This window comes from Melospiza georgiana, chromosome 18 (genome assembly GCF_028018845.1).
Source record: "Melospiza georgiana isolate bMelGeo1 chromosome 18, bMelGeo1.pri, whole genome shotgun sequence".
Classification (NCBI taxonomy): Eukaryota; Metazoa; Chordata; class Aves; order Passeriformes; family Passerellidae; genus Melospiza; species Melospiza georgiana.
In genome coordinates this window covers 7,338,487-7,353,947 of record NC_080447.1, presented here as the reverse complement: position 1 = coordinate 7,353,947, position 15,461 = coordinate 7,338,487, and the positions used below count along the sequence as shown (strand labels likewise).

General features: G+C 42.5%; 1 protein-coding gene across 11 annotated transcripts in view; it reads right to left on the bottom strand.

Moving 5' to 3' along the window:
• Positions 1-15,461, bottom strand: part of ARVCF (ARVCF delta catenin family member) — a 248,041-nt gene that overhangs the window by 56,908 nt on the left and 175,672 nt on the right. For all 11 annotated transcript variants that reach the window (XM_058036945.1, XM_058036944.1, XM_058036953.1 and 8 more), the window contains 2 exons: positions 14,143-14,642; positions 7,123-7,306 (listed from right to left, as the gene is read on the bottom strand). In XM_058036945.1, the coding sequence (XP_057892928.1) occupies positions 7,123-7,306; positions 14,143-14,642 (684 nt within the window). The remainder of the gene's footprint in view (positions 1-7,122; positions 7,307-14,142; positions 14,643-15,461) is intronic.

The window sequence follows — 15,461 nt, the reverse complement described above, 5'->3', positions numbered from 1 at the left end:
GCTCAAGAGTACAGTTTAACAAAGGATGGACTCAACATCTGTACCTTGTTTTCTGTGGCATTCTATACCCAAAACACCTTGTAATGCCTTTTCAGTAAAATGCTGACTGGTTACCTCCTGCATGACCTACTTGGAGAGCCTTGGTTTGCTCTCCTGTAATGCAAAACGATGCAGAAATGCACTGCACGAGAATTCCACGATGCCCAGCAGCTACTCAGCTTCCAAGATATTCCGGTCTCTTCCTGGAGGAAACGCCAAGGGACTCTGCTTGCTTTAGCACACATGCTTGCTGCCATGACAAAGAATCTCAAAAATACAGAAAGGAGGTGGTACTGATGTAGCAAAGCATCAGGGCTCACAAGCCTTCCACAGCAGACTACACCCATGAGAATGCCTGCAGGGAGTTTTGCTGCAGTCCTGCTCTTCACCCCACCACAGCAACAGACATTTTTGTAGATTCCCTTTCCTGACAGCCAAGGGAGGAGGGATCTAGGTTCATTTCTAAGTAATGACAAAAGGCAGTAAGCAAATGCACAACTTTAAATTTATACCTCAAGATATGATTGTAAAGCATTAAGATTGCATGTAACTAGGTTATGTCTCTGCTGCTAAAATTTATGCATAATTTATTTATATTACAAGCTAAACATCAGGAACTGTCAGGAGGAACCCTAACTGCTCCTTACTAGCACGAATTAAACGCTCTGCACATCATATAAGCCCCAGGACAGCCATATGCTGTGATCCTGCACAGTATCAGTAAGCTAATTAAGAAACTGCCTTTGCTCACTCCTCTCTTTTGTGTGGGTTTTTAATTTGAGTTGATTTTTTCCAGTCTGGGTTGGGCAGATAAGCTTCTCCCTTTTTGTGCTACTTGCCGCCTCCAAAGTGAAGATTCACAGGCAAATTTTGGTTCTGTTTTTATCTCTTTTCTGGAACTATTCCTTCTCTCAAAGTCCACTTCAAAAGCACCTGCTGCACACCAGAAGACTGACAGAATCATTAGCTCCAGTACCTGGAGCATCAATCTCCCACATGCTGCACCCACTGTGAACACAACACGAGCACAGCAGCCTCAGCACTGCGGGTGAGTGGGGGACAGAGATGGCAGCATCTGCCCTCAGCTCCCCTGGGTGGCACAGAGAAGCATCAACCTTTGGGAGGATTCCTCTCCAGATGATCCTGATTACATAACTGCTCTGCAAAGCATAGGAAAGGACTACTTCAACTAGGATAGGAGAATACACAGAGTAAGAGGGAATGCCAAACAAATGACTTTGCCATAGAACCCTTTTTGGAGTTGGAGAGAAGTGTAGCTGCTGAGGAGGGCTCTGTACTAATGCAAATTTGCTGCTGATAAAAAAGACAGAAAAGTGAGTTTTCAGGTGCCAGCCTTTAGTTTCTACCTTCTCTGTTGTGCCATGCCTCAGTGAGCAAAGCTCCCCTGACACCAAGGGCAGCTCATCCGGCAGCACCGCAGCAGCGTCACCTGAGCCTCAGCTCCTGCTCTGCACTAGGCAGCACTTCCAGGTCACAGATTTGCACTTCAGCACCTTCTTACCTCAGTCAGCTGGGGATGAAGGCTGCCTCCAGTGTATGAGTGCACACAGGACAAATATTAGGTGACTGTCACCACATACTATTATCATGCCTGCAGGATCTAAAGATGAACAACTTGAAAGTAATGCATTCTGAAAGCTCTAATTCCCAGGCACTCTTCTTCAGAGAAAAGCCACACATTAATCATTAATAAGAAAGAAGGGCATAAGAACCTGGTTTTGATGGCCTTACTTCTTTTTGTTCCTCAAATTCAGCACACAGAGATGGGAAGAAAAAACAGGCACACCAACATCACTGGTGCACTCAATACAGGTGTTTTTGGGGGCAAAGACAGAGACCTTTTCTGCCCAAACAAGACCACAAGTTGCTTGACAAATCTTCTTTACCTCCTCATGCCTCAGAGACACACCCACACTCCTGCTCCAAACAGTGGGTGCAGGCAGTGTCTGGGTACATACACATTATTGAACTATAAAGACATGAGGACTCACAGTGTCACCTGTGTCTGAAACACTGCAGGTGACATTTGCAGCACAAGATGTACAGGCATGTACCATAATGCTCTGTCCTCCTCAGAAAAAGGCTCAGAACATTTGCATACAAAAAGGATTTGACACATCCCAAATATTTCTGATTTACCATCAAGCTCTTGCACTTTCCTTTCCTCTGAAGTACCTAAGAGGAATCTGCAGATACTTTCACTAATTTCTCAACCTGGTGGAGCATATTTCTGGCTCTGAATTCCCTGAGTCTTTACACCATGTCTTCAAGCATCATGTCTCACATTTACCAAACCTATCAGGTGTTGATTCCATGGACCAAACCCTTAATTTACACCTACAGAAGTTGTTTTTTCCCAGTTGAAGTCTGTGGATGAACCATTTCAAATCCCTGAACTACTGGTATTTACAGCAACTTCAGAGAAGGTACATACCGAGGAGCCAGTCCCACATTAAAGACAGAAGATTGAAGATCAGTGAAGTCTAGATCCCCTAAGGCACTTAGCAGCCTGAACCTCACCAAAGCCAGAAGGAGACAGGGCTATTAAAAATTAGACCACAAAAAGGTTTATACCATTAATCTTGCCTGTAATTATGTCAGTGCAGTAGCGCACCAGCAAATAAATCCACACTTCTCAAGTCTCCTGGTACAGCTCCAGCCAGCAGGTTGTCCCTTCCCTTCTCAGGGGCTGATGTTGGACAAGCTGCTATGTGCAATCTCCAGCTGAACAATGTGTGTTTTTAGGGAAAGTCAGGTGGGTGCAGTTTGTTTGTGTACATACACCTCGGCCAGGGCTCTGAACCCTGAGGATATTTGTGAATGCGAATTTCTGTGTACTTGGAGAACTGACAAGAAATGCTGCAACTACAGATGGTACCCCTGGAAAAAGGAGCACTTTGCATCTGTTTGCTATGCAAATTAATTCATTTAACATTTGTTGACAGCAGGTCAGTTTAGCACAGGAATCAGGCTAGAAAGTTGGCAATTTAGGAACTAAGTTCTACTCTGTCCTCTTCTAAGTGAAAAAATCCAAGAGAGAATTAAAAGCAATTAGGCAGAAACTAGCAATTAAGCCCAGAATGAATTTAATTTTTAAACCATTAAAATCCTTGCTGCTTCCAGAAAACTAGGAATCATGGTGGGTATCTCCACAGACAACTAACAAGATGATGTGACTGCAACAGTGCTCTGACTCACAGATGCAGCAATTTCCATGCAAAGCAGGGAAGCACCTTAGGAGAAACCAGGAGACCCAGGGAAGGTGGTCTCTGGAGCTGCCTGGGTGTTCATGAACCACAGATCCATCTTTCCTGTAAGAGCTCAATTCATACTCTTCTCCTGAAGCACCTCAATGTCTGGGTAAAAGCTCTAGGAAGGACCATGAACTTGCCTCATGAAGATGCACCAAATAATTCCACTGCTTCACCAGGAGTGCAATTTGAAGATAAATGCTTCAGGATTGCAAATCCCAGTAGGGATTTAAGTGTTTAAAGAAAAAAAAAAAAAAAAGGCAGTAACTAGAAGAGACCTTCTCTACATACCTAAAAGAATAAAATACAATGTGAAGACATAAAACTTGCACTGTAAATGAAATGAAGCAACATCTGTACATACTTAATGACTCTCCTATGGCAGGCAAATGTCTTCCTTACTTCTTCCCCAGTCCTACGGCTTCATAACCAAAAATCCACTTTGCTTTGTCTTTTACTGTTCATTTCCAGATTTCTACCATACATGTTTCTTTTATCAGCTTCAACAGGATACAAGAACACCCCTGTTTTATAAATGACACCCAGGGCAGCATCCCTCACAAGGCTAGTGACCATTTGCAGCAGTAACGTGATTATGGATATTGCAGATCTATTCATCATACTGTATCTACCCTTGGAAACACAGCAATGTAAGAGGAAGCAACTTTTTCCTGATCTCAGGATGGGAATGAAGACAAAATTACCATCACCTGCACTCATTTCTGAAAGCTTCAGTGGTCAAGATTATAAAAGAGCATCCAATCAATTTTATTATTAGATCATACTTTGCAAATTGGATGTGCTTCCAAATTTCTAAAGGGGAATACAGGATTCCCCTAAACAAACATTTCTTTGAGCAGAGTTTTTGGCAAGTCAAGTGTAGAGTGAGATGGCACACAGAACCCATCAGCCATGTTCCAGATGATACCAGGATTCAAAATACCCCTACAATGGGCACAGTCACAGGAGAGGGCCTGACTTTAAATAAACAACAGTCAATATAGACCTTCACCAGTGGCCTTTTCCTCCTTGGATTCCCCCTGGCTCTCTGTGTGAGCAGTCAGCTACAGCAGCCTGGAGTGGGCACCATTGAGTGTCCCAGGTAACCCCAGAACAAATAACATGGCAAAGCAGCTTTCTTGAAAGGCTTTTCTGATCATAAACTGTGAGCAGGGGTGCAAATCCTGTGGCCACACAAACCTAAATCAGTATCCAGCATCACAGTGGGAATTTTGTTACTTCAGCAAGTGGGTAAATCTGGCTACAGAAAGCCAGAAAGCCACCTCAGCTCCAGCCAAGGGCAGAGTGCATGGACCATGGTTCTTATCTTGTAAGTTAATCCCCAGCCCTGGTGCAGATCTTTGCTCAGGGGTTGGCCCCAGTTACTGACCCTGCAGCTGAACCATCCTTCCATCCCACAGGTGCCTGCCACATCACACTGTCCTGCTGTCAATGCAGCTCTAAATCCACCCTGAGGCACTGGGCCAAGGTGAGCACATAGCTCACCCCAACTTACTCAGACCTGCACACACACCAGCACCTGAACCCCCAAAGTGAGGGGGGAGAGACACAAGTTACACAGGGGAAAATGGGTAAGACTGGAAAGGAAAGTGGGATGGACCAGGAATTGAAGAAGAGGTAAAGCTAAATAATTGTAGTGTGGGTTTTTTTAATTACTTGTTTTTAATTATTTTGAAACAAGTGTTTCCATGGCTCCACATTATCAAAGGAGAAACCTAGATTAAGAACAAAGTAAAGATGAGTAAGCAGTGTTAAAAAAAAAAAAAGCAGCAAGTAATTAACTGGCAGTTCATGCTGTGAATCACTGAGTTTGGAACAAACTCACCCACATCTGTTGATAAACTTCATTAACTGAAAAAATGATACCGAAATGAATGTCATGCTGCATGCACAGTGCCTGTGTTCTGCTTAGATACCTAAACTGCAAGGACACCTGAAACCTCAGAGGCTCAGAGATTGTTCCACTTATTTTGGGAGACAACACAGCTCACACCTGAGGCTCACTTCCAAAGGAGACAAAGGGAGGCTGGCACATAATCAACAGGCCTAACCTCCCAATTAAATATCAAACTGGTGAACAGTTTGCAGCCTGCAATAAGCTCCATTCGTGGAAAATTGAATTTCTAGGACCAGCTACTGAGTCAATGAGAGAACCGTAGGCAAAGGGGTTTTTAAACACTGATGTCTGTCAGACAGATGGCTGCAACAATTTATTCCCTGTTGGTGTTAACTATCACATCTTGCTGCTGCTTTTAAAGATGAGCTGCACAGGATTTCAACACACAACACAAAATAATTTCCAACAGTTTTAATGTTAATTACTTTTGATATGCCCATTTAGACCCCTAGATCTGGAAGTGCTCCACAAACAGTGTGTGTTATATCCCTGACATAGGAACAGGAAGCACAACCAGCTGAAAGGCAGCTCACACCCACCTGCTCCTGCACTCACTCACCTCACTGCACAGAGTGGGCAGACAGCAGGGCAGTTCTCCTCAGTTCCTGTGCAGGAGGCTGCTGTCTCCATGGCTCAGCACAGACATGGACAGATTACCTTTTGCAGATTACCCTTCCCTGCTCTCACATCCCCATCTACCTCAGGCAGCCTCAGTCAGGCATGAGATCACCTCACCTCACATCTGATGGAAGCTTCACATTTTCCACAAGGAAGCACGAAGTCCCTCCTGACTGTGACAGCAGAGACTGGAGATGAGAGGACTGAAAGACATTTCCCTGTTCAACAGCAGAGCAGCCACCATTCACTGGGAGTTGGCCTGATGCATTACAGGGTTCACCACGACCACTTTGAAATACCAGAAGTTTAAATTCTCTAACATCTCAGTACCATGTTTCACATCCTTCTTCATAGGCTTTAAGAACACAGTGTCCAAAAGAAGTCTGAGTTTCCTGTAAACCCAGTGCCTTACTTTAAAATTAAACAAAAACCCAAAAAACCCGCAAAAGCCCAAACCCAACTGATCAACAAACCAAGAGATACCCTGGAGTACAGAAGTTTGAGTGGATCCACATACTAATAAAATTTTATGATGTGGATTAGGCTAGTCTACTAATGACCAATTTATTGTCTATACTTACTGGAGAATCTCATATTCATTGAGATAATCCTTTTATTCCCTCACCATGACTAATTTCCTCCTGCAGAACATCCCTAGAAATGAGACACTAGTAAGTAAAAACCTATGATGTCTGGTGTCTGCTTAAAGGACCTCAGCTTCCAGTGGGACTGCAAATAATTTCAGTAATGGGCCCTTCCAGAACACTTTTCATTACTTTCTTCATTTATCAAGTTACTTGGGGGAATAGTTATTACAATTTAGAGACCACAAGCCCAAGAAACAGAAATGAACCAACTTCTGAAGATGCATTAATCAGTAGAAATCTGACAGGAATACATTTAAGAGAAAGAGAAGGTATAATGCCAAATCTTTATTACTTTTATTCAAACTAATTGACTTCATCACAAAGTTGAAGAATCTAAACTAAATAGCATAACTGTTTTTTCTCAAAAGAAAAGCAAAACGTGCTTAGGGAACATTGATTCTTCAGGTTTTTCAGGCTGCATTAGGACTCCTCCTGACTCCAGCTTTTAGCATGAACTGTCCTGCTCTCAAGGTGCTTTCAGAATTGCAAACACAGTATGAAACCAGAAAAGGCTCCTTTGTAAGAAATTTTAGAAGGAACACTTAGAATCCTAAATAGTCAGCAGCTCAAAATCTTCACTGAAACCCCCAAGAAACGATGGGGGAAACAGTGCAGAGCTGTGCCTTACCTCAGGCAGCCAGAGGTGTTCTTGAAGACCGTTGTCCACTCGGCGTCGCGCGGCTTGGAGTCCTCGTTGGGCTCGCTCTCCCAGCCCGAGTGCGGGATGATCACCTCGTTGGTCAGCGTCTGCAGGCCGTGGTTGATGATGACCATCTTCAGGGGCTCGTAGGAGGATAAATTCCACAGGGTACCTGCAGGGGATTATGAAATAACCAGAGAATAACAACTGTATTCAATCTGTATGGTAAAGAGAATCACAGGATCCACAGAGAAGCGCTTGAAAGTTACATCAAAAACTAAACAAGAAGGTGAAGCAACTTGATGAGATGCCAGACCAGAACCAGCTTAGGGAAAATCCCAGTTTCTTCAACAGAGCACGAAAGCACTTTTATCAAGACATGGATAGTGTTGAACTCATCAAGCCCTACACAGAGAACATAAAAGTGATGTACTACTGGAGATTAATAGGATTTTTCTGCTGTATACAAATTGTGTTACACTTTCAAGTCTAACTATGCCTCAAAAAGTAAAAATTCATCCAGTGAAGCAAAGTATATTGAGCAAATCCAAGGAGAGATGAATTTCTGGAGGATCACTGATCTTATGCTTATCTTCTACACAAGATAATATTTCATTCAAGTCTCCTCTCTATTATTTATTTTCACATCTTCCTGTCACAAGCAATATCTGTGTTCAAATCTCCTGGTGCCACAAACATATGATTTCTTGAAGAAGCTGGAAACCAGAACTCCACTGTCTTTTCATTTTTACTTCAATTATGAGCCAAAGCAGACAGAAGTCAAACATCAAAAGCGAATAACAGAGCAACAGCTTTATAGCTGCAAAATACCCAGTGTTAGATAAGTGATACAGCCTCCCAGCAGACCTGTATCAGTGTCCTGACAGTTATTACTCATCAGAGTAGGACTGAAACAGAACGCTCACTTCAGAGAGAATTTCTGCATAGACCCAGCCTGGTACCATCTGAGAACTGTCAGTAACAACACTTGGAGGGAGCCAGACACACGCTTTTGGTCTCCAAGAAAAAGTGTCAGTTCTACCAAAATTTTCAGACAGCCCAAACAGAAAACCCAGATTCCCCAAAACACACAAGGAATCTTTCCCAAAGGGATCGAATACCAACCTGAGGTCCCTGTGTTACCACAGCTATGGATGTGTGCAGATTACAGTGCATACTGTAAATCTCCACCTAATTCTGTATACATCTAAAAAACACAACACAACAACAGAAGTGCAACCTTTTGTTTCAGTCCCTTTCAATCTTTCCTGGAGCAGTGATGTAATCTGTTACTTCCAGAGTGAAACTACAGAGGCAAATTTTACTGCTTAAGAAGAACTAGGCAGATAAATAAGTAAAAAGTCAAGAATACCTACAAAATTTTCAAGACCTCTAATATTACAGGAGCGTATGAAATATTACCAGTGCAAAAACCTTTTGCTTGTTTTAGGACTTAGAGATTTGTGTCTGGACTGCAATACCTTCAACCACAGCATGTAAAATAAAATCACCACCTCCAAACTCTTCCTATATTCTCATTCACCAGAGGTTATTTCAAGAGACTAAATGCAACTGTGGATTCAATAGAGTTCTGACTGGACTGCAGCACCAACCTGCCCATCTAGCACCAGCTTTGATGCTGTAACCCCACCCTGACCAGGAGAACCACCTGCCCCTATGGAACAGCTCCTCTACATACACAGAATTTTTATCAAGGGGCTGGCTGTAACTTAAGCAATGAACTATTTAGGGCAAACACAATTTGACTGTAAATCTCAGTGAGAGACTACCAGACAAAGGGAACTGGAGTTACACAGAACCTTTCCCCCACCCTCTTTGATGAAAACTCCCCCAGCATTTTACAAGATTTCAATTTCTCATCTGCCTCCCATCTCCACAATCTTTCATACAAAACAATAAACTGAAGAAGAATAAAAGACAGCCTTACTATTAAAAAAATCAGTGCAAACACTTCAAATTATTCAAAAGGTCAAAGCACTTAAATTTATAATATTCTCCTTGATGGTTGCATAAGGAAATCCAAAGGAATCCCTCTGTTGAACAGCCTTTAGCAAGGGAAAATGCACAGCACTTAAATGTAGCAAAAGATAAACAGAGGTGAGGGAGTCCTGTGGTTCCAGACAGAGAAAAAACTTCAGGTTGAAAACTGATTTCATGGGGAAAATATTTCACAGGAAAGGATATAGAAAATAAACACACTGACAGTACACTTTTCTTGTTCAAAATTATGAAACAAAGAGCTCTAAATCCAAGCATCCTTTCTACACTAGAGAAAACAAATTCTATGGAAAAGTCACTGCTAGTGACAGCCTTTAGGTTAAGGGAACAAATTCAGATCCAACTGTAGCATGTAGCAGCACAAAAAAATAGGAGGGAAAAAATTGCTGTAAATTTGACATCCATCTTTAAATATCATTCCCTGTTACTATTAGCATAACACACAAATGTTTCAACAAGCTGGAAACACTGTTTTTAAAACTCTAATCAATTCAAATGAACAGCACTCAGGAGAAATCATGTCACTAACACAGCAGCACAAGGTGCACAGGTGTCACTAACACAGCAGCACAAATCTAAATTTTCCATGCACTTTCACTACAAGCCTTGGCCTTTTTGACCACAGACTGCATGAGCTTTAGGAGTAGAAAAAGATGAAGTATTGCTCTTCAGAAGATAAACATGATGAGTAGCAATCTGTATTTTATTCATAAATACTGTGAGTAATGTACTTATGTACTTCTAGCTTCAAGCATCAGCCCTGATTTTTCAACATATGAAGCAGGGAAAATAACTACAAGCTTTTATTAAAAAAAAAAATCCAACATCACCAAGAAACTAGAAGCTGTTTAATTCCTTTTCTGTGGTCCATACCACATAGTTTACCACTTGGGAAAATAAGCACTCTGCAATATATTCCCCGAGGAATTCTTGTTGTGTGCTGGTCCAGGGGACATGTGTTTGACAGACTTGTTTGTATCAAAGTCCTGAAGATTGGAGCTGTGCTCCTTTAAGTAGTCAAGTTGAGCATGTCAGTGTGATCTAGTGTGTGACAGAACACACCATGGGCAAGGACCTTCTTCAGAGCAGCCCTGGAACAGAAAATGGAAGGAGAAAGCTCCTCTGAGATGAGCAAGCTGAAGAGAGCAGGGTACTTCTCCAAAGAGGAGCCTGAGCAGCAGACAGGACCTCAGCACACAGCAGTGCCCAGGGATGGGAGCTCTGAGAAGCTGATTTATCTGCAAGTTGCTATTCGAGCATTAGATCAAAATATTTCATCTGCAGAGCATTCTGAAGGTCAATCATTTTTCAATTATAACCAATTTGAAGAATCACGTCCTGCACCACTTAAAATCAGTGCAATGTCATTAAACAACAAAATTACTCCAACGTTCTCACAAAGAACAAAATTATTCATTAAAGCTACCAATTTCTGATTGCTTTTCAAAGAATGTAATAGAATTTTGGTCTTGCATATCTGATGGGAACATTTCCTCCACAAAAACCTTATCATTCAAGATAAAACTTTTGTAGCTTTCCCAATCCGAGCAGATTTAATTCCTTATCAGCTTAATCCTCATTTCTCTATTTTTCTCAAGAAAATGATCCACTGAGAGTACAGCAGTACAGCTGCAAGCCTAGAAAGAAATGAAGGAGGAATTTTGTGGAGTATTTCTCAACACAACTCTACTCATGATTTACTTATGGACAGTCTAACACTTAAATCAAGCTTTTCTCAGTGCAGTAGCTAGGAAACATTTTGTAACTCCACATTTCAAAAAGAAAGAGAAGTGAGATCTGTGGTATTTTATGAATGTATCTTTGAGTTTAGAAGGCAGTTTTTGCACACTTCACAGATTTCTGACCTCAAGGGACATCATTTGCAGATATGTCAAGAACACCTGGTAAAACAATGATGGCAATAACCCAAAAAAGTTTTTTAATTTCTGCTAAAACCAGTGCTATCTGTAAGAAAAAAAATCTACAGACTGGCTTAATCTGGCAGCAGTGGTGTATCAGTACACTCTGCCTGCTTCCAAAATTCAATGTCAGAACAGTTGTCTGACTTCTCCAAAGGTGTATCCTGGGAAGTGCTCAAGGGAACACTCCCAGCACAGCCACACTCACTCGTTCAGCACTGATGCCACACATCTGAGTTCTCCCTCCATGCTGCATCCATCTCTTGGGTATTTTTAACTCATTGGTGTGGCTTTTCCCCTACTCCATTCACAGTGACCAGACCCAGCTGTGGCTGCTGCACCAGATCAAGCAAAGGAGAAGGCATGGAGCTGTCAAGGACTGACTCTCACATTAAATGCCAAGGAAGATCTCTTTTGCCTGAAAGCCCTGCCTCAAACAGGGCGTCCTACTGTGTGCACCCAGGTACCTCCTGTCCTGCAGGCAGAGTTCCACAGCCAGAGAAACAAAACTTCAAGCCTAGAACTGCTCTTGAATTCAGACAACTGAATTATTTAAACTTCTTTAAATTACTTGAATCTCTCTGGAAAGTAGGATTATTTTATCATTTGTCCTTAGCTGGGATGACCAGCTGGTGATTACTACTGAGCTTTTGAAAGGCAGCCAGTATTGAGTTAAAGAAAGATTAAACTGTAGAAAAATCAATGTGTCATACCAAACTTGAATTTGGAGCCTGTTAAAAGAAATAAACACAAACGCTGTATGCTGTTGTATTTTTTCCTTTTTCCTAATGCATTGCTGATGAAGTCCCCAGACATTTCACTCCAGACAAACTGAAAAACTTTCATGGCAAAGGTAGGCTTTGGTTTATCACAAGGGAAAAGCATCCAGATAGGAAGTCACGATTGCTGCCAGGAGAACACTGGAATTGTGACCTGAATTTCTGAGGCTGCAGAACCCAGTCCTTTTGCAGCAGCCCTGCCTGAATGCTCCCTTTGCACTTCAAGCTGGCTCTTGTTTCTGTCTGCTGACTTTTGGAGCTCATTTTACAAATGGACAATTCCACATTATCAGCCAGAGCTTTGAACACGGACTGCAAGTACAGCAGCACCAGCCACAGAGGCATTGCTGGAATATTCTTCTTTTCTGTGCTGATGCTTGAATGTCTCACACTGGATCTGGTGATATCATTTTAGAAGGGGAATGAAATTATTCCTGGTAGGTGGAGATTAAATGCACATCATCTGTTACTGGACATCTGTTTAGGTTAATGCCCTTAGTATTCCTGGTGTTTTTGAGTAAGGGGAAATAAAGAGCTCTAAGTAACAAAAGCCAAGGTGGAATAGAAATACTACATTTAATTGGAAAAAAACTGCTGCCAAATAAAATGCATTTGAACTCTAAAGCTAATTAAGCAACAGGAAATCAAAGCAATTGCCATTTACAGTGAAAAGGAAAAACATCCACTTTGCTTTTGCCATCTTAGAAGTGACTGATTACTACCTAGAACTATAATGATATTCCTTCAGAGTAAATTATAGACTGGCTTCTCCTTTCTTGAATCTAAGGAAATAAATTTATTGCTTCTCAGCACTCCAGAAATGAGTGTTGATTAAACTAGAACAGTAGATAAACAGATATTCTTTATTAAAAAAAAATAAAGTCTGTCGTCGCATTAAATGAGTGCAACAAATAGAATATAAATACCACCTGCAGAGTTTCCATGTTGAGGCAGAGCACTGACAGCTCTCAAAGCACAACCAGCACGTGCTACTCAGAGGTTCTGTGACAAAACAGACAGCTCTCCTTTGCCAGCTCACTGGAAAAAGGCTGGAAAAATATCCCTGGTAGTTTCAACACTGTATATTTAGACCTAGTCTGCTAAATAGCCTGTAATGGCTGTGGAAGAACAGATGGAACACCCAGGGCCACTGTTCATCTCAGAGAATTATGATTACCAGTAAGAACTTAAAGAGAGCTACTATAATTTTTGAGGAAATTACAGAATTATGATGTTTACCTCTAATGGCTTAATCAATGTTTGCAATAGGGTCTACCTGCACAAGCCAACACTGATAAGGCAGCTAAACAGTTTCAGCCCTGGACCCATTTTCATCCTCACAAAGCTTTCAGGACAAATTCTGTTCTGGCACAGAAATTCATCGGAACTGCTCTGGTCTCCATCCAAACATCCCCTGCGGCTTCTGAGAAGAGAAAGGGAAATCCATTTCACTCCTCATGATTTATGGGAGACTGAAGAACAATATCTTTCTCCTTACTTTAAGAGCTGACATACTTTTCCACCCTTTCCCACTTAATGGCTGAACTTTGAAACTTGGCATATACTTTATTGCTCTTTTTGGATGATGCCCAAGACTAAGTTCAAATAAAAACAGGTTAAATAATGGAGCTGTAAGTGTTTGAAAACTCCCTGCAAGTGTGCACAAATTCAATAACCTGAAACTTAATTCTCCTTTTTCCAACCTTAGCAACAAACAAATCCATGTCCAGATTAGCAAAAGCAGACCCTCTGCTCCTAAAATCTCAGTTTTCCAGCCCAGAAGCTGCAACTTTTACACAGCCTCAGAGTCCTCAGCACCAAGCTGGAAGTGTTCCTGACCAGACTGACTGGCCCCCTAAATATGAGGGAGTGGGGACATGGCAGCAGGATTGTTTTATAAGAGATTAACAAGGAAAGATTTAGCTCAGTCTATTTTACCTCATAACGCACTGAGGGCACGTGCACTGCAAATTACCTGTCAATGGAGCAGCTGTAACTCATTTCAGCTCCAGTACCCCAAGCACCTGGTACTGCATGCTACACCCAGGGAGCAGCACCCACCCCTCAGCAGCCAGGGAATCCCAAGTGCACCACACACACACAGAGATGATCTCGATCCCCTCCTGACAGGCACGTGTCAGGCTCTCACCCCACAAGCGTGGTGCAGCTACAGAACAGCTGCAGCCAGTGATCTAAATTCTCCTTCAGTGCTGTAATCTCCAGCAATTCTTGTTTCTGGAGCTGAAAGAACTGTTCTAAAGACTAATCCATTAAGGAAATCAGACACTGACCTGTAATTAGCTCTCTGACTTCCATGTCGTTTGTTTTTCGCAGCAGCCTGATCAATGCAGGGATCCCATCACAGTTCTTTATGGCCACTTTGTTTTCGTTATCCTTCCCGTAGGAGATGTTTCTGAGAGCCCCGCAGGCCTTACGATGGACCTCGGGCTTTGGATGATCCAGCAGGCCCACCAGGATGGGGATGCCCTTGAGGTGCCTCACGTCCTTTTTGATCTTGTCGTTCTCGTAGCACAGGTGCTGCAGGTAGGCGGCAGCGTTGGACTTGACGGGGTCGATGGGGTGGCTGAGCATGGCGATGACCTCGGGCAGGTCGGGGTCCCTCCAGCGCGGGTCCTTGCGGATGCTGTCGATGGAGGGCGAGCGCTTGCCCAGGCGGTCGATGCTGGCCAAGCTGCCGCGCTCCGGCTGCGCCAGCGGCGCCGCGTAACCCCCGTGCAGGTACGGGATCCTCTCCTCGACCATCTCCGTCTCGATGGGGTCATCGTAGCCCCTGAGACACACAATGGTCCCAAGACAAAGGAAGGGGAAAAAAAAAAGGCACATTTAAACACTTAACTCTGAGTCAACATGGAGATTTCAGATTTCAGCCATGAGCAAACATTTTAATATCACAAACATCACTGGGGCAGCATATTTAGTGTTTTCAATAGTTTACTTGGAGTAATTTGAAAATTAACCATAGCTGAGCTCTCAGCAGTGATGGGACTCCAGCACAGTGTTTGTTTGGCCAGCAATGAAACGATGACAGGAACTGCAAGCCATCAAACAGATTGCTTTCATTTTGGTCACTTAGCAAAGCAATTACAACAGAGCTGGATTACATTTAGTAGGAAACACTGATCTTCATTAATGCTGCTACTTCTGCAACAAACCAAAACTCTAATTAAGGGCATTCAAGGCCTGGGCAGGGACCACAGATATATTTCAGCAAGTCTGACAAGCTCCACTACATTTCCATGTTGATGCTCAGACAAGCATACTCTAAACACTACTCTTAATCGATATTGCCATAAACCACCCTCTTATAGATGTATTTTTTCAAACCAGCAGCAGCCTTTTGCCTTACAGTTTTTTCCTGGACAGGTTTGCTACTGTCTCAGTATTGCAGTTAGCTCTGTCAAGCAAGTGGTTCTAATTGCTACAAAATGTTTCTTAAAATCTTTCATCTAAAGCACTGAGTGATGTTATTGAACCATTTCTGCTGTCATGCTGAAGTATAGGCTATTAGAAGTCAGGAGAAAACGGAACTTGCTGTCATCCCAAAGGGACTGATAATTAAACTGAGCTCTGGGGAGAAGAGCAACCAGAG